We start from the raw sequence: 20,460 nt of genomic DNA on the forward strand, positions 1-20,460 counted from the left end.
ATACGGTTTTTTTTAGTTTTTTCCCCAAAGTTCGATCTCATCTAATGTTGCAATGACAAATTTAATGAAATGTTACAATGGCAACATTGGACACGGCATGCCCAATTAGATCAAGAGAGACGCATGAAGCAGGGGGTTCAATATTTGACACCAATATTAACCGTGAACATCAGGCTCGTGGGTTGTCTCCAGCAATGATAGTTACATAAATAAATACGCCTGGAATCACCTCGCCTCCCTGCGTTCCTTTCACTGCAATGCAATGATGAATACGTAACGAGAGCAATCCTCAAGTAGGACTGACCAGAGCAAAGGGTAAAAGTCAATCGAAGGTAAGCGTCCTATTATTATTTTTTCTCCATTCGTCCATTAAACCTATTTTTAGCGAAACAAGCGTTCGCCCCATAAAGAAAGAATAGGACGTATTGCGTTATGTTGAGTATAAATCATCGGTCTTGTTTTTAAAGTGTGTATCGATTTTATTATAGCGTACACTATTTGTCACTTGACACATGGCGAACGTAATTGTTTCACGCGGTTGTTTTTACTAATGTATTATTTCACGTTTTAGAGCTCAATGGTTAAATACATTTAGGGGACTGATGTATTAATAAGACCTCTTCAAATGGGATTATAATGGCATGTAATTTGCATTATTAAACTGTCGGTGTGCGCTAAATGTGTGTTAAAGTAGGGCTTGAATCAATTATCATGAAAGCACTATTGGCAGACATAAACAGTGTAAAGCCCTGTGGTACATGTCTAATGCAGGACAACGATAGGATATGGTAGTATGTCATGAAACTTTTTGATGATCACTTACTAAATTGACATACTGTCATTCGCTAGTGCAAAACAGGTTATCGTGGTGGTTTAATTAACGGTAACCGTGAAATATCAAGGGCTCCACCTAGTTAGTAGTCAACACAGAGGTTTGATCTTTTCACGTGTCTGCAAAGAGGAGTGTCACGCTAAGGCCATTTCGCTTTTCCATATTGAAAAGTAAATTATACCAATTTAAAATGTAGTTATTTTGACAGCAGTAAAAATTATCAATACATTTAGGGATTTTTTTCCCCGGTGCCAACTTGAAGAAAAATCGTAAAAAAAAAAATGCTTTAAATCGCCTTTACCCGTCACTGTCCTTCAATGTTGCGGCAGTCCGCAGAGTATCACGTGAAAAAGAGTTTCATGGAATGTTATTGTGAGATATTCATCGTAAGTTGAGACTTGTCAAAACGTGAGTTTTAATCATCAACTTTTATTCCAACCACGACTGTGTAATGTACAGCCCTGTTCAATTCACTGCTGGATGAAGGCCTCCCATATATCATGTTGGTTATGAAGATTGTTTAATCCTACTTCGCGCAACACTCAGGTGCGCTTCTGTGACCGTCTGGAATGCTCTTCCTTCCAAAATTAGGAAGCCGCTGGAGCTATGCACTTTTAAATCTCGATTGAAACCCCATTGCTTTAGCACTGCGTTTTGATTTCCACGTATTGCCCTTCCCCCTCACCTCTGCTGTAACACGGTTGGTTACGTATAGTGCAAAAGAAGTTCAACGCACATACTACACACTGTCCCTCGCCCGTGTGCGATTGAGAGGGGTCGGGGGGACACAGAACCGGTTCAGATGTGTACAGTATGTATGTATGAGGATATCACTCGCCACTGATGTTAGCTGTGGCTGGGAATTAAAGTCGGGCAGCTGGGTTCAGAGCACAATGTATAACCACTGCACTATTTCTCCTCTCGATTGAATAATATTTTCATATTTTTGTTATGTATGTTTTACATATGCATTAGACTCATTTGCAAGTATGGACGTTATTTACTTCATATTGTATGATTACGTAAACACTTTTATAGTTCGAAAACGTAATATTTTATTTGTTAATTGCGTCAAAATGTACAGGCGTATATTGTACACACGTGGATTTGTTTGTCCACGCATATGCTTGGAAACAGTGGTGGTGGTGAGTACTCTGTGCTACAATTCTGCCAAGCCACGTTCGATTTCTGGACGTGCACATCGTTGACAATTGGTATCCGAATCCTACCAGAACAATCTTCGAGGCTGATTGATCTGTGGATACGCACCTGGTATGATGTAAGACTATGGGTAAATGTGACCAGGAATTGTGCTGTCCACAACATCCCTTTAATGGGTGCTGGCTATCGGCACTTTCTCTCTGTGATAACTGCCGATTCCAATGTTTGTCATTTAACGCGACAGTGGATGTGTATGAATTTTACACTGCATTTATGTAAACTATCTTTTTTTTCCAAGTTCGCACATTAGCTGGTGAGTCGATCCCAGGAGGAAATTTGTAAATGAAAATCTCAATTGGGAGTCATGTCAGTGCTTAATCTCTCTGGGGCAAATGTAATGAGAACGACTTCATTGATAGTATAGTCACACCCACTCCCCAAATATGACATGTGGAATTTTCCTAATCTGTTTTCAGCTGTGACCACCAACCGATGTTTGTTAGTGAGACGCTGCTTTTACCTTTTTTTTACTTGGTTCATATTATTAACAAACTATCCACTGCTGCCAATGTGATGTGGGACACGCATCGAATGCATCGGTTGTAACACTATCTCATTTTTAGAGATGGTCAATGCCTCATTAACTTGTATATAGGACCAGGCCATTATGTGTCGATACCGTGACTAAGAGTGAGCATGTAAGAGTACGCCAAATGCCCCCTTCGAAGGGCCTCTCGCGAGCTCCCTTCAGTGGAGAGCCTTCTGCCAGCGGTGGCAATGAGCTGCATCTTTACCTTTTTAAATCTTGACGATATGTTTAAAATTACTTACAATAATATCTCTCCAAAATGCATTTTGGAGGCTTGATGTATCGATATTGAGCCTTTTGTTAGGTATCTTGCGTTATAATCATGTAAGACAATATTTAGGATGAGCGCGATGATGATGTTAATGATATAATAATCTTTAATTATATGTATATTTTTTGTCAAAATATTTGTAATTGGCCTAACATAGCTTTCTGAAGAAAAAAATATATAAAACGTTGGCTGCCGCCATCAGCTTCACTTGTTAGAAAAAGAGAGGAGCCCAGTTGTGTTTGCCCAAACAGATGCCTAATTACAAATAAATTGAGTTCAAATCAAATGGTCTAGTGATGCGTGTAATTGTGGCGAGAAACTTTCCGAAGTCGGCCTTCCATTTCACTGGCAGTTGAGCGCCTTCTATCCAAGTCGCATTAAAAAATTCAAAAAAAATTGAACACCACCCCAGCTAAAGGTCCAGTTTCTGTTCAACAAAATGAAGCCACGTAGTTTTTTTCTCTCTCTCAGTTTAAACAGGGTCCAATATAAATGTGCCAGAGATACAGTCCTTCCCTTTAAGTTGGATCTGCAAAGTGGTTATCAAAGGAACACTGTGCAAACATGAGCAGTCATTATCTACTCCACCCCCCATACCCCTATGGCAAGTGCTTTATACAATTAACTATTGCTGTGATTATCAATGAATCAAGCTAGAAAGGTGATTGATTCTCTAAAAGGAGATAACTTTAAGAAATAGAGTTTTAATTAAAGCGATCTAGGTGATATTTACAAGTCGGCTCGCGTCTTCAAACGCGCATTAAGCCCTCCGCTTTATTAACAGTGATTATGATCAATCATTGTGACTATTTCACGCAGCTGAATGAACGTGTGCTCAATGTAATTTCCATGCATAAATAAGTGGGTATAGTGTGCTTTATGTACACTTAATCTTCAATGTGAGTTATTACTTATCTGTGCTGCGCATTGGCGTTATTACAGAAGTCATTGAGCAAAGTGAGCCTTGAGCCACGCATGTGTTATTTTTACATTTCAAAGCATTCCTTTTTAAAAATAATTTTGTGAAATGCTTAATTTCTCACTCATGCTCATTGCTGCATCTGGAATAGCCAACTAATATGACAGAGTGGACGTTTAATTTTACACAACCGTGACATAATCAAAACACACTTATAATATGTAATTACCTCGAAATTGTTACGTATAATAGTTTGTTTTTATGAAAGTCAAACAATATAGGAATACAGTAGAAATAGTAATAGTACGGAAATATAGTGCAGCGTTTCATATATTTTTCAAACGTACTCGTGAGCTGAAGTGAGTGCATGACACATCTGTTGCCAATTTCTTCTTCATATTTGGAACACTGCTGCTCAGTCCCTGGATTGACAGGAATAACAAGAGTTCGTTTTGTATGCAAGTTGATCAAATTGCCTTTTCAGCGTATATACATATCTGCGCGATTATCTGAAGCGTGTAAGATCGTTTAACGTTGTAATAAAAAATGCCTTGTATCATTTCAGGTCCTTTGGAAAAATGTGCTGCTGGAAATAACAATGAACATTCATTTACAGAATACCCGCTAAACTACAAATTGATAGGTTTGGAGTCTGCATTCTTAGTCAAGGACTTGAGGGGACACGATACAGCGTTCAATTTCAGCCAAAAGTCTTTGACCCAACCGTTTCTACTTCTTGGCACGACGAATGCCAATTGTGGAGTAGGTGTCAGCCATGGTCCACTTTCGTCCTGGCAAAGTCTGCACGAAGACAACATCGGAGCCGGCGGCCCCACTTCGCTGCTGTCAGAAATCCCGAATGCAAAGTGGAGGGTGGAGGCCTTCGTAGCCGAAAAGGACAAATTGTCCGACGCACCAAATGTCCAAGTTTTGTTTTACGTTACTGGGATTGATTGGAATGACAAGGACGCGACAGCCAAACTGCCCTGTGTTAGACTTTACGCGGTGTATGGCACTCAAGAGGTGAGAGCGTCGTGTCATCTCCAGGGTGAACTCGGAATGTGCTTGGCTGAGATAGAGCTGCCTTCAAATTGGTTTAACCTGACGGATCAAGCAAATAGCAATACCGATGATGAAGATTTAATTACGCGGCCCTTGGTTAATTCTCCGATGTTTCCTTTCGGCTCTTCCCTTGTTAATTTGTATTACACCCTTCATCCGGCCATAAAGCAATACACCTGCACTACTGAAAATAATTATGATGAAGGATCAAGAACAGCAAATGGTGAATGGAAAAATAGTCATCGTAATTGGATAACCACCATTAAGCTGTATTCTTCGTCGTCGCTCAGAGCAAGGCTTGAAGTGAGGCTTGATTCGAATCTACTTATTTATTTGCCAACCAAAGCCATCACACACGGACAACACATCAACATTCCACTGCTCCTCATGAGAAATTCTACAGTGAAGGACTTTGTTCTCAGGTACGATTTTTTTAAAAATTAACACTCATTAACTGTAATTTCGATTTAAAGCTTTCGTGACTGCAGGGATTCATATTCATGGTTCTTTCGGTAAATTCACGTATTTTATTATTTCCCTTCTACGTGACTTTACCGAAAGAACCAAGAATATATAATCTGTATTGTTAAGCGTGTTTTTAAATGCACATATGAAAGAAGGTGCGTGTTTGTTATCTTGTAATAGAAATAAATTCAACGTTATTCCCCCCCCCCCCGCCCTTTTGGCACTGCAAGCTGCAGGTAAAAGCACTTTTGTTGAAGCAGGTGCCTGACCTAGCCATCATCATTCACAATAACAATTACGAATCACATTACGGAGAATATTTTCACGTAGTGATGTATCTTTCAAGTGCATTCAAACGCTCTGAATGCAAATAATGGCTTTAGAACATTTACCATGAAATGTAAAGTATGTAGCTCCGTGAATATTTTAAAGGGCATTTGAAGTCATGATTGGAATGTTGTCTTAATTGTTGAGAATGACAGCACCATACGTATTTACCTGAGAGAATTATTGTAAAATATATACTGTATATGCCATTGTGTGCATGTGTATGCCTAACTGTATAGGTAAAGGTGCAGCCCTGCAATTTCTTGTTGGGCAGAAGGGCGTCCGTTAGAGGAAGATCTAGAGTGCCTCTAGAGGATAGTTTAACTTACTCTTCCACACTGGCGATATGGTTTGGAAGAGGTGGAAGTATTGACATTTTACCCCACAATACTCGACTGACCAATCAACTGCCTCAACTCTCTGTGTTTTGAAATTTGAGTACTGCCATTTTCTTGGCCACTCATAGCAATGATTGGAAATTCACTGTGAATCAATCTGCTTTTAAGTTGGGCCTTGGTATCTGCTCAATTTTTCTAAAATAGTCATGTACGTGTCTGCTTCCCACCATGCAGGACTTCCGACGATGCATACTTGTGCGTATGTGTAAGTTAATTAATACGCACGATGGCTAATTCTAGTCGGTTGATGCTGTGGCAAAATGCCTGATATGCAACCATATCAGGCCCATCATCTCCCTGGGGATAATGCAATTATTAACACTGTGTGAGAAGTTTTGTTGCGAGGAGACCGATCTCTGTAATATGAAGATAAAACGTTCACTACTGCTTTGGGCTGCCAACGGAGATGGCTACTCCCCAAGCCTCTCTTCAGCAGTGGAGGCTATGATGATGATGGGTGCCTTGGTGGAGAGATGTTAACTCCCTCCCCTGGTATACAGGAGGTCGTAGGTTCGATCCCGACCCTTAAGCCTGCTGTATATTTGGAGTTCGCATGTTCTCCCCGTGGTCGTGGGGAGTTTTCTCCTCTGGTTTTTCCCTCCAGATTTAGAAACATGCGTTTAGAGTATTTGTCTGCAGTACATTTCCAAGTGGTAAGCCACTTTGTTGAGCTATCAGTTGTGGCCAGGTCACTTCTGAAAAATAGCTATATACTCTTTGGTGTTTTCGGTAAAGTCACGTATAAATAAGAAATAATAAAATAACATAATAGCATACAACGTTTCGGTTGCAGCACAAGCAGCCATCATCAGGTACAGAAGAGCTAAATTTACGAGAGTGGGGAAACACATAACCTCAGATGTATATACAGACACCCAAGTAGGGGGAACTAACACAGATACAACAGGGGACACAGAGAGAGAAGCATACCAGACAAACAGGGTTTAGCAACATTTTTGGAAACCATATAAAGCAACACAGACGGTCGGTCAAAACACAAATAACGCATAGTCCGGTTGATCACGCTATTTCAAAGATTGCTAAATTGCAAGTTAAGTATGAAACTCAAAATACAGACCGCACACACACACACAGACATCCAAGTAGAGCGAACCAGCACAGAGACAAGCACACAGTGAAGTCGCCTTAAATAGGCAGAGAAGGTAAGGCTGAGAGACAATGGGACAAAATTAGCATGAGGCATGCATGGAGCAAAGTGGGGCGCGGCAGCACATACTCGGAAGCAACAAGGCCTGTGTCCCCTGTTGTATCTGTGTTAGTTCCCCCTACTTGGGTGTCTGTATATACATCTGAGGTTATGTGTTTCCCCTCTCTCGTAAATTTAGCTCTTCTGTACCTGATGATGGCTGCTTGTGTTGCAATCGAAACGTCGTACGCTATTATGTTATTTTATTATTTCTTATTTATACGTGACTTTACCGAAAAAAAACAAAGAGTAATTCCTGCAGTCACGAAAGCTTCAAATCAAGTCTGAACCACCTCTTCGGGGAGGTATGAGGTCTCTGTCTTTGTGTTGTCTCTGCTTGTGTATCTGCCTTTGTGTCTTGGCTTGGATTTGTGTCTCTGTGCTGTCTCTGCCTGTGTGTGGGCCTTGTTGCTTCTGAGTGGGTGCTCCCGCGCCCCACTTTGCTCCATGCATGCCTCATGCTAATTTTGTCCCATTGTCTCTCAGCCTTACCTTCTCTGCCTATTTAAGGCAACTTCACTGTGTGCTTGTCTCTGTGCTGGTTCGCTCTACTTGGATGTCTGTGTGTGTGTGTGCGGTCTGTATTTTGAGTTTCATACTTAACTTGCAATTTAGCAATCTTTGAAATAGCGTGATCAACCGGACTATGCGTTAATTGTGTTTTGACCGACCGTCTGTGTTGCTTTATATGGTTTCTAAAAATGTTGCTAAACCCTGTTTATCTGGTATGCTTCTCTCTCTGTGTCCCCTGTTGTATGTGTTAGTTCCCCCTACTTGGGTGTCTGTATATACATCTGAGGTTATGTGTTTCCCCTCTCTCGTAAATTTAGCTCTTCTGTACCTGATGATGGCTGCTTGTGTTGCAACCGAAACGTCGTACGCTATTATGTTATTTTATTATTTCTTATTTGTACGTGACTTTACCGAAAAAAACAAAGAGTAATTCCTGCAGTCACGAAAGCTTCAAATCAAGTCCAATAGCTATATAGCTCAGCAGACTTTACCTAGTAAAATAATAACTAGTAATAGATTCGCAAAGCCTCAGTCACACTTGAGAAGCAATATAACCATGAACAATTGACTAATAACCAAGATGGAAATCCAAGATGGGCAAACTCAGCTATGAGATATAATGCAATGCTCAGGACTGCACATGCTATGACATATGGCTCAGTTCAGAAACATGACGATGATGATAATTAACTACAAAATTAAACACAAACTGAAAAAAGCACGGCAGAGATGCATTCTTCAAATTATACCGTTGAGGCAGAAAGAGGAAGACATGTACGAACGAACATAATTGAACCTTATGGCGGGACCCCGGGATCCCGAATAAACGGAAGCCAAAATCGTAATTAATAAATGTAGTTTTGGCGACTCCGTCCCACCAAGCACATAAACGCCTCGACCCACCTGGCGCGGATCATTGTTGTCGTGTCGTCCAAGCGCAGCGAGGACGAATGAGCAGAAGAGCTGAACAAGCGAATGCACTCCATGCTCCGGTATGGGCAGGATCATAATCTTAACCAAAGCTGCTAAAACTGCCTAGGCGACTTAAGTCCTTTATTTGTCATAACGGTATGCATTATACAGTGAAACTGCTCTCTTATCTTCATTATTATTTGTGACCTACCAATGTCTGGAGCCAGTCCTATTACCTGCAGAGTGCAGATATTTAAAAGATGAGATGCGTTGCACCGTTAATTCCTCCTGTTTGATAATTAATACTTCTCTTATCCGTACGCATCTGTGCAGCTAGGTTTATTTTGCGGTTAAACCATATTCCCCACATACCGCTCGTATCAATGTGGATAAGAGAAGCGGCGACCCACTACTCTGTAGAGTAACATTGGTATAAACGCGTGTTACAATATGAACAGCGCATTGAAAACGCGTACTATATTATGTACTGTTTACAAAGTGTGTTTACGAATCCACACTGAGAAACACGATGATTAACAGAGGGGTGTAAATATTTTATTCGATAGTGTATTTAAATAGAGGTACTGCAGGTAAGTAGTTTTCAGTTTTAAAGGCATAGTTTAACAAGACAACACTTTCCACCATCCTTCAACCCCATTCGCGAAAAAGAGCAAAGTTTGTGTTTACATTATAAAATAATGTTTATGCGAGAGCCGGAGGCTCCCGCCGTAAGGTTCTTATGCAGGTTAAAGGCATAATTCAAACTGTAAAAGAATAAGTGAGCGAGGGCAGGACGCATCGCTCAGAAGGTTGGTGGCTGATGGTCAAGAATGAGGATGGGGTGGTAGTCGTGAAATCAGCTCGTTGCGCAGGTGCTGGATGATGTATCGCAAACCAGAATCATGAGGGCTACAGTCGGCTTAGGGAGCCCTTCATCCAGCAGTGGATAGATTATTGCTGCTGAGCATGACAATAGATTATTTAATGTTTTGCTGCTCGACATATAAGCCACTTCATTGGGCTATCATTTGTGGCCAAGTAGTTTCTGAAAAAGAAGCTAATAGCTCAGTGGGCTTTATCTGGTCAGATAAAACAAATAGTTGCGTATATTCTTTCAGTGATTTGTTTACGTTTCCTATACTTTGCACTCCTCTTGTGTTTTTGTATAGTTGTTGTCACGTTCTTACCCCGTCCTTCAACTGGACATCTGTGAAAAAGAGCTTCATAGCTCATCGGATTCCTCGAGTATAAAAACAGGTTCTGATTCTGAATAATAAGGCATAGTAATGAATATATAGAATACAGTTTCAGTTTATTTAATTTGGTATAGCCCTGTGAGCCATTCGGCTCTTGAATCGGGTGCAACCACAACAATCAAAAAAACAAAAACACGAACAAGAAAAACATCTTAAAGTGACTATGTGTGACTGTGCAAACAGAAAATCCATGAAAAAACACAGCAAAATATTCCTGAAAAAAAGCACCGTACACCAACGCTGTGTGCAAAAAATCCCAGTGGGATGCAAGTCAAACAACAACAACAACCACAAGAAAACTTAGATTAAGGCCATCAGTCTAACTCCGTACTACAACAAAACAAACATGTCCAAACCAAAAAACTTTTCGAAATCACCAAAAAATAAAGCCATTATTGCAACGTAACAGTGATCACAGGGACTGTGACGGAATTTTTACAATAAACTACATAAATTACATGTAACACCAAATCTTAGAGCCATAGTTGGCTGCATGAGTTACTCCATAACAACAGAAGCATCAGTCGGAGTATGACATTTTTCAATGCACCTTTAAGATCAGCACGCTAAGTCAAAATACAGATAATACTTTGCAGAGTCATCCGGAGAGACACATTTTATTTTATGCCAATGAATAGGTGGCAGCTAGGGGTGTACAACTCCTCTAGAGCAGTTTTGAGAGAAGATCTCATTGGTAGCGATTCAAGTTGCAGTTTATTGGCAATAGCATTCCAGACCCTGGGGGCATCAATCGCAAAGGCCCTTCCTGCAGTTTTTGTACGGCAATAGGGAATGTGAAGCTGGTAAATGAGCGAAGACCTGAGGTCAAATTTGTTATTTGAAACAGAGAGGAGATCCAGCAGGTAGTCTGCGGATTTTTTTGTAAGTACATCGTGAATAAATAAGATCTGGTGCACAAGCCGTCGAACATTAAGAGATGTTAAGTTTGACCCAATGTAGAGATTACAGTGGTGAGTCCTATATGGGCAGTTCAATGTAAATCTTAAGGCCGGGTGATAGATGGAATCAAGCTTCTTCAGTACAGTACTTGGGGCTGATTTATACAGGATGTCACAGTAGTCAAGTAGAGGCAGTATGGTAGATTTTATCAATTCCAAACGGAACATTGGGGGGAAGCAGTGCTTGTGTCGATACAGAAAAACAATTTTTATTCTTGTCTTTTTACCAATATAATCAATATGATCTTCAAAATTCAGTTTTCAATACAAATTCACCCTCCAAAACAAATGCCATTGATACAGTGGACAACCTTTGATTGACTTATTTACTTTTCAGCTGTCAGTGCTAAAGTTATTTGGCAGAAGTAAAAGTTAGTGAGAAACACCAGAGAAATTACTGCTCAAGTAAAGCCCAGGATATGCATAAACAATGTTCGTAAACATCTTTATTAAATGTGCACATTGCACAATGGTAAACATTACTTAGCACATACTGTGTATGTGTTTATTGTGTTTATTTTACTTAATGAAAAGTGTTATATGATTAAGAATATTAATTTAAAAATACTTATTGTAAATACGTCCATAGGATCCCGAGAAAAAGTAAAGCATGTAAATATATAATAAATTTTAAATTACATTGCCATGTAACACTTCCAATGATGCATTACTAAATTCACACTGTCAGCATGATGCATGGACTTTTTAAATTGTGCGCATCATTATTTTTCAAGTAAGCCATATCTTTCAGCTACACATAGCTTTGATGGGGTTTTTTTTGTAATTTGCATTTTGTTCAATCTTCAAACCAAACCTGGTGTGTTCCAGAGATTATAATGTGCTTTTTAAAAATTCACAACTTGAAACATTACTGCATTTCATGACCAGGATTTTAAAGCAACAGAACCATAATCTAATTGTGCAATTTGTTACACCTGCCGCCTATGCGATGCTATTTGATGCATGGGTTTTTTTAAAGGCCTCCCTGAAAGTTAACTGGCACAGTAATTTTAACATTTAATACTTTAACATGCAACGTTGGCTCTGTGACTTAACCAGTGATTACTAAACATCAGGGGCACATACAGGGGCTCCACGTCATTTAGGGATGCATTATCAGGATTACCTACGAACACATGTTGGAGGTATCCTATTATAAAAGTTAAAGGTACAGCCCTGTAATTGCTTGCTAATGCCACTGCTGGCAGAAGTGCCTATATTAGAGAACCCCTCTAGAGGGTAATTTAACCGACTCTTCATTATACCCCATCACACACGACATGCTGATCGGCTGTGTTATACCCATTTATAGTCCTGGGTGGACAGAGGCAGGACGATTTATGAAATGTGTTCAATGTTTCAACTGTCGCACTGAAATATAAAATCGGTGACGTCTGCTGATTTCCCTCCCCTGTATTTAATTCTCCCAGCACCATCCCAACTTTTTCTTATTATATCGGACCCAAAACTTGATGGGGCCGCCACACCGTGGCAAACAGGAGCCTGAGAAAACACTAAGATCTTGTGGAGAAAAGATGAAGAAATTGATGAAAATATTATTAAAATAGGGGCCTAATTTATTTTCTAACACACCAAAAGCCTGCTGATTTATACGTTGCCAGAAAATAAGATTAAGTTTTCGTTATTTTTTGATGAGGTGAAAATGGCCAAATCAGCAGGTAATTTGAACAAACTTGGCCATTGTTGTATGCACAATTCACAGTGGAAACCACCGCTCTACCAAAAAAATAATTGGGATCTAAGTGTTTTGTCTTCCTGAGGAATTTAAGGGACATGCTTGGGCAAACGACAGATTGTGCTCTTGTGAATCATTTATGACGTTACTACCGTGGCATCTACGAGTTACTTTACCTTCATTATTATTAAATAAATACAAATGTTGCAACACAAAATAAATAGAAATATTATGTGATTTTCTACACGTAAACATTTTTTGTTTCATTAACACAGCAGTGGCAATTAATTTTGGCTGGCGTAAAGGTCACGGCCAAAGTGACTTATAATGCAGCAACTCTCCGCTGAATTATAAGTTTCCTCTGAAATGCAAGCTACAAATAACTGATTTTGCAACGTGCCCAAGCGCATTTAAATGGCCCAGTTTATCCTCCTGCACAGATAACCTGGCAACGATCTGGCTACATCATTTATGTAGAATTTAAATTGTTTACACAGATAACTTAAATAAGAAAATATGAATTCAGCATGTGTCGTGTGCAGGTGCTGGGTGGGTTATTACATCCACAGGTTCATGGGAGATGACAGTGGCTTGGGGGAGGCTTTCATTCGGCAGTAGGTGCCACGGTGGCAAGATGTTAACTCCCTCACCTGGTATGCAGGAGTTCGTGGGTTCGATCCTGACCCTAATGCACTGTGGTCGCATGGATCTTTCTTCCACATTTAGAAACGTGCGTTTGGAGTATTTCGCTGCTATACATTTTCCACGTGATATGCCACTTCGTTGAGCTATCATTTGTGGCCAGGTCACTTCTGAAAAGAACAATATAGCTCAGTGGGCCTTACCTGGTAAAATATATTTATATATAAATAGTTTAATTTATAGGATCGACCATGTATGATGATGATGATGATTATCATCATCGTGATTACTTCATTAACAATTTCACCAATTTAGAGATGACAATCTGCCTTGTGACATTACCCTGTAAGCGGAATTAGAAATATGGGTTGACCCAATCTTTCCTGGGTGAACAAGTGTCATTGTAAACAAATAAGTACAAATACGATGTAGTTCAAAAAGGTCCAAGTGTATTTCCACATTCAAACAAGCATTGGATGACATTGCATTGATAGTCCCAATGCCATTTTTTTAATTACGGCTACCCGTCTATCAGGTATATATGCATTGCGATTTTACGGCTGTATCAAATTGATAGTCATTAATAACGTGGGAATTTAAGGCACATTTTAGAAAAGCATAGCTGTGCTTGCCATACAATGGTAATTGTGATTTGCAACCTTGGCTTCACGTGACCCTATTTTGCTCATACATTGGGTAAAGGAAATAATGTTTTCAAGCAGTATTCTGTCTCTTAAAGCTCCTTTTAGCATTGCTTGGTTTTACAAAATGAATGCAATTAATAGCTATAACCCAGATCACAGATCAGTGTCTAATTCAGTCCATTAACAATGGAAAATGTATTAACTTGTTGAAGTTGTCATGAATGTACTACAAAGCTACTTTTAGAAGATGATATGATCACCTAACAATTTAGTTTAACACGTGGGCTTTCGCGACCAATGTCATCCGTAATACAGGTATTTTTGGAGGGTTATATCGCGTAAATATGAATGTGTCGTTATACCCACCACCACCCAACACAGCGAATTAGTAAACTTTGTTACGTAAACATAGCATGCACTCAGATAAATGTACATTAAGGTCATGCTAAACCCATTATAGCATGAGAATGTGACCCCACATTCTGTGGGGTAAAACCCACATTCTCATTCACCTACTGACCCTGTGGGGTTTTTTTATTCGTGAAAGGTCACCAGAAGTAAAGCTTGGCATAGCAATTTGCATTTACATTGGATCACCTAATTTATTAATTTACAAGTAAGTGCCTTTATCATGCACTCCAAAATGTTCAGCTATTACTACTTTAAAAATAGCCACTTGAGTGTATGATAAACATTGCATGTGTCATTCTCAATTAATATGGCCAATACATTTGTTGCAGGGTCCATTGTTTTTCTTTGCAGAATGGAACAATGATTTTATCCTGGGACAAAGTAAACAGCAGAATTTAGCATAAAGCTACTTCATTCTATCTCCCGGCGTGACGAAGAAATGGGCTTCTTTGTTTCTTAACCCCCCCCCCCCCCCCCCGCAAGCTCTGCCCAGTCAGCAGTATAAGTGGGTACAGCACAGTGAGTCAATCGGCAGGTCCGGGTAAAGTATGGGTACTCTTCTTCCAAGATGTCTTGCCAGCGTGGAAGAGTGGGCCAAATGCCCTCTGGAGGAGCTTCTCCAGAGCTCCCTCGAGTGGAGGCCCTTCCACTGGCAGTGGTGTGAGCGAGCTATTCCAAGGGTGCACACTTCTACAATTTAAGTTAGACATTGGTTCCAGATGGTATGGACTGCCGTAATCATTTCATGCCTTTGTTTGTTAATCTTGTTTTCTGAGAAACTTGTTTGCATAAAAAATATATGATCATCATGGAAATAACAGCGAATGGCCCTCAAAATCAGTCAGAATGCAAAGTAAAATACAAACGCATGTTTTAAGTTGTAATCGCCAACCACTACTGCTGTTTTAGTTTTGTTTGTGTGGCGGGCACAAAACCCCAGTAAATAACATCATGTATTTGCCGAGGAAAACTGCTTAAGATAGATCACGACTAAAATAATGAAATAAATAAAAGCAGTGCTCTTGGAAGAAAAAAAATCTAATTCTGTCACGAGGAGCAAATGCCACCGTGAAAATAGAAGCTAAGAGAAATAATTGCACGTAAAGGAATGCTAATCAAAGTGAGGGGGGTTGATAGAATCAGGACGTATGTGAGAACGAGATGGGATGCACACATCCAGGACTGTGGGCAGCAGCCAGCATCATCGTCGTGGAGAGACATTTCTCTCTCGCAACGCATCTGATAAATCATTACTTTTATGGTTTCATTTTCTGCCATTGCCACGTGACGATCCCAATTGATGCCAATTTCATATTAAGAAAAATATAATGTGCTTTGTGTCAATGAACCAACAAACCATATTGACATACAGTGTACATTGCTGCAGAGGGAAAAGATCAAAAGTTGCTAATGCCTATGCCAAGGTCGCGTGAATGGTAGCAATTGGGGATGATACAGCCATATAATCCCACCCGATTAAAAGAATGCGCATGTCACAGTGAAAGCAGGCATAGTTGGAGGTAGAGCACAGTATTATGCCAGTGGCCTGATTTTATGTTTGCCCAAAGGCAACCATAGTTTCCAGTTGACATTGCAGCCCGCTTTCATATCAGGAATGCAATATAATCTGACTATCGTGAGAAAGCATGTTTGGCATTTCTGTTACGAAAAGTGTTTAATCTCGACAGCAAGCCATTTAGATTGTGTTTTCATTTCCCTTTAATGTCCAGTGAGTTCCACAGGACATGGCAAAAACGTGACTGATATAAATATTTCATTGTTGGACATTCCTTCTGCACCTTGTTACCCAATTATAAAATATACATCAATTGTCCTTGAGTGAAGAGCTAATATGTAATATATGCAAAACCATCTTAATGTAAAATGTGTTTTGTTTAAAATATGCAGAGCAGTGAGCTTTCTATCTAAATGACAAATGTGCTGTCCAGCTAGCCGCTCCTGACCTGCAGATAACGGTTATAAATGTGGATAAATCTGTGTACAATGCAAAAGGTGAATTTGGGTGCATTCCTACTTTGAAGAAAATAAAAATCAATGCGTATTTTCTAACTGCCCTGCTTCCTTTTTAAATACAGTATTGGCTTGGTCACGTATGTTAGATGTAAGCTATTTATAAATACATATTCTTGGTTCTTTCGGTAAAGTCACGTAGAATGGAAATAAAAGAATAAAAAGAAAACATTGTTTTATTTCCATTCTACGTGACTTTACCGAAAGAACCAAGAAGATGAATCCCTGCAGTCACGAAAGCTTTACATCGAAATTTAAAAATACATAGTTGTGCTTTGCTAAAACTAAATGGCATTTCCCAATAAATTTGCAAAGCATGTTCTGAAAGAGTATTCATTAAAACATAACTAAGAAACGGCAACAACGCCGTAGATAGCGTGAATATTTGACTTGTTATATGGAACTTTTATTCTCAACACGGACCTCTGAGAGAATATATTTGAAAACATTGTTACACAGTATTACCATCTACATTCGCATTTCTATTCCTATGGGGCCACCATTAAACACTCCCTTCCATCTCCTGTGCCATTAAGGATGGTTTGTGCGCTTGAGTGCATTTCCCTCCACAAGCATATTTCGCTAAGGATGTTTGTCTTCAATCAACAGTTACAAATGGCATAAATTAAACTCCCATCGTGTTTGTGATGCACCGTGCTGTACATAGCTTATGTTATATATATGTGTGTGCGTGTTTTAAAACTCTTAAAATATAATTGGACAGCCTCTGTGCATGATTGACTTCCAAGTGTGGCTGTTCATGTCTGCAAACCAGCGCTGCTAAGGGTAGGTTGTTGTGACACTCATCCGGCCATATTATAGTTCCTTCATGGCTGCTTTTGCCTTTCAGTGTACTGTGGTTGTGTGGCAATATAGAGGACTTTTAAGGCAGACGTGAATGTCCACGAATGATAAACTAACTTACCAGAGTCTGGTGGTTTTAATGTTAATTCTTGAACATGTTCGGCCCACGTGTTAATCCACTCCTGGATGTGGGCCTCCCTATGCTTCTCTATGTCGTGCAGGCAGAGAGGGGTTATTTGACCATACTTCACCATACCCGTCAAATTGGGTTGATAAAAGTGCGAGGAGTTCAGAGCAACAATTTATTTTGTTGGTTGCTATATTAACAAGAATGCCATATTTTTTGTGAAGCCATCAATAAGGATTTTTTTTTATGTGTAGTGAGTCCAACTGAGTCGCAGACGTTGTTCCCTTTAGAGGCAACACATTTATTTTAACACCGTAACACAAATGGGTAACTGCCCCTTTACCAGATACAGCTTAGGGTGGGGACCACCCAGCTAACTACCCTATACAGAGGAGTTACTGCTACGAAGGGTCGGGCCCTCACTCGGGTCTCCGACCACGTGGTTGCCTCGTAGGACGAAGAGCTTCCGCTTGAGACGTAGAGCTTCCCGCTTGTAGGTGTTGAGCTTCCAGCTTGTAGAATGCGGCGACCCCGGTCCCTCTCAGGGACCCACCTTATATCCCCCTACAGTCGGGGCCTCTCAGCCCTCGGCCCCGCCCGCCTTCTCGAGCATTCTCGTTCCCTCTCGATCCTTCTCAAGAGCTCTCCCCGGACACGTGATCACCCACTAGCCCCCCCCCCACCTGGGGCCCCCTGTGTGGACACTCCGGATCACGTGTCTATGGGGTCAACCACAGTGCCATGGCCCGGGGCAACCCTGCCGCTGGGCTGACACTCACACGCTGTGCGTGGTGCCCGTACGATCCCAGTGCTCGCCAAGCCCCGCTAGGGCTGGTGTTGAACACAGCCACCCACACGGTGCTGTCCACGCTAGGGCTGGTGTTGAACACAGCCACCCACACGGTGCTGTCCACGATGTCGGAACATCGAACGGCACGACCCTTCCGGGCCGGCACCATACAGTGACATCCCCAATGTCACTACATCTGCACAAGGCATTGTACACAAATGTCATTGATTAACACGTATAGGTACAGATATATGCATTTTCCCAATTGGAAATGCAATATTGTGCTGGACTTTAATGTGTTAAAAAGTTAGTTTCTCTATTAATACGCCATGCATAAAATTAACATTGTATTCATGAACATTATTGTGTTTGGGGAATTGCTCTTCCCTAACTCCGAGTCATAATAATAACAAGAATAATAATAACAAGAATAATAATGTACCACTAAGCCTCATTCACAATAGAATGTATATGAGTTTGAATTCACATATCTACATTGATATGTGTGTTTTAAATCGATTACTTCTTTTAGTTGATGGAGAACTTCTGCTGCCTTTCTATAAAGTAATATCATAAATGGCAGGAAAAGTTTTGATATTTTATTGAAACGAAAAAATACAATTATAGTTTCTTTGAAACGTAAGCACATGGTAATATTTTGGAGTGCGCGAAGTAGCCCAGTTTATTTATATCATGTGCATGTATTTATTGCGTTTCATTTCATGCTGTGTGTATTGACAGTAGGAGTTGTAAAATTACCATGCAGTGCAATTCACAGCATCAAAAGATATCTTCGATCTCAAACGGGGTTTTTTATGCTAAGACGAATCAATCAAGACTTTGCGTTTTTCTACAATACTGTGGATGAGCCAGTCAAGCCAGCTCTTCAGCTGCTAATCTGCATTGTTGTGTTTTTGTTTAACATATGGTGCCATTCAGCCAATGACTAAATCAACCGGCATGTGTCCAGTCTTATCAGGTTTTGAATCTGGCAATGAAGAGCTTGAATTGGTGACCACCATGCTCAAGAGGTGCCACAGGCTGCCGTGAGGACTATGCTGTCAGCAGATAGTAGCTCAGCATAATTCACAATTACAATTGTATTTTGCTCCCGTGTCTATTCACCAACCCACACTGTCCAGCGTGGTGAAGTATGGTCATATAACCCCCCATGACTTTTGAGAAAGTCTTCATCAAGCATGAAAAAAGGGGCTATACAAACGCGTGCTGTTATAATGATCCACAGGGTTGAGTTGTACGCATTGTCATGGCAAAGTTAATATTCTCAGTGTATATGATTTTACAAAAACATCGTTGGACATTGCAAATGTTTACTCATGCAGTAGGCACAGACATATGTGTGCATTCTATGATACATACATTCGTATTGCACACACAGACAAAGCACAGTGAGGATTGGTGAAGGTCGTGAGCAGAGTGCAGGACATTCACAATACATTTAAAAGTATGCACATATGGTGGTTATTTCCTTATTAAGAAACAAATAACTAACATTTGCAAACAATTGTAAAACTAATTATAAGATGTATATGTAGAATATTGTATATATTCCACTGGGGGATAAACGGTAATGGTAATTGACAGTTGTTTGTCATGGATTGTGGTGCTTTCATTCAGCCCTTTCTCCAGGGCTCGGCATACCGAGTAAATGTCAATACTACACATTTGGACACCGTTGTTTACATTCGCCATTTCACTGTCATGTCATTTGTGCTGTCAAATTACATTAACTGGCCTCATTTTATGCCAATTTCCATTTCGCCAAAAGTCAATAGGATCTGTATTTATCTTTTTTTATAATTCTGTGTTATAAAAAAAAATTGCAATAAGAGTTGTAGTTTTTTTGTGTGTTCAGTCTTAATAGGAAAGTTACAATGAGCATTGTACGAGTATATGTTAGCTCACATCAACAATTCTACATATAAACAAAACGTTCAAATATAAAAACAAAGCGGCAATGCACAATTGAATAAATAATCGCTGAATACTGTGCATTTCACAATGTGAATATCAGTCCATTCTCCTTCACGGTTATTGCAGAAATGTTTTAAATGTATCATTTATTCTGGCATGTCAGCCCTGAAAAGGTGACATCAATCTGCAGTAAATGAAATGGAATTTGTGCAAAAACAATATTTCCTTCGGAATAGGAAAACGTTAAACGTGGTCCATGGAATACATTACTGGATTTATGCTCTGCAATGTGCAAACAAACATGAGTTGTAAAATATTGGCACCCAGCTGCTCAGCATTACATCCGATTGAAGGTGTATGGCGATTAAAACTTCAATCTTCGTATCATACACACTTTTAAAGGCCTGTGTTATTGTGTACGTTACATCAATCGTTGTATGCGTGAGTCCACGTAAAATAGTGAACAACACACATGGCTAAAGGGGGTAAACATTGGAGAAAATGCGACA

At 40.0% G+C, this 20,460-nt stretch overlaps 1 protein-coding gene across 2 annotated transcripts in view; it reads left to right on the top strand.

Moving 5' to 3' along the window:
* Positions 1–20,460, top strand: part of LOC116939133 (transmembrane protein 132E-like) — a 62,259-nt gene that overhangs the window by 500 nt on the left and 41,299 nt on the right. The window contains exon 2 of one of the 2 annotated variants that reach the window (XM_032947156.2): positions 4,338–5,256. The exons of the other annotated variant lie outside the window; for it this stretch is intronic. Coding sequence (XP_032803047.1) covers positions 4,338–5,256 — 919 coding nt within the window. The remainder of the gene's footprint in view (positions 1–4,337; positions 5,257–20,460) is intronic. 2 annotated transcript variants of the gene reach the window in all.

The sequence above is a fragment of the Petromyzon marinus genome, chromosome 5, assembly GCF_048934315.1.
Source record: "Petromyzon marinus isolate PM22_M1 ecotype Great Lakes invasive population chromosome 5, UKy_Petmar_22M1.pri1.0, whole genome shotgun sequence".
Taxonomy (NCBI): Eukaryota; Metazoa; Chordata; class Hyperoartia; order Petromyzontiformes; family Petromyzontidae; genus Petromyzon; species Petromyzon marinus.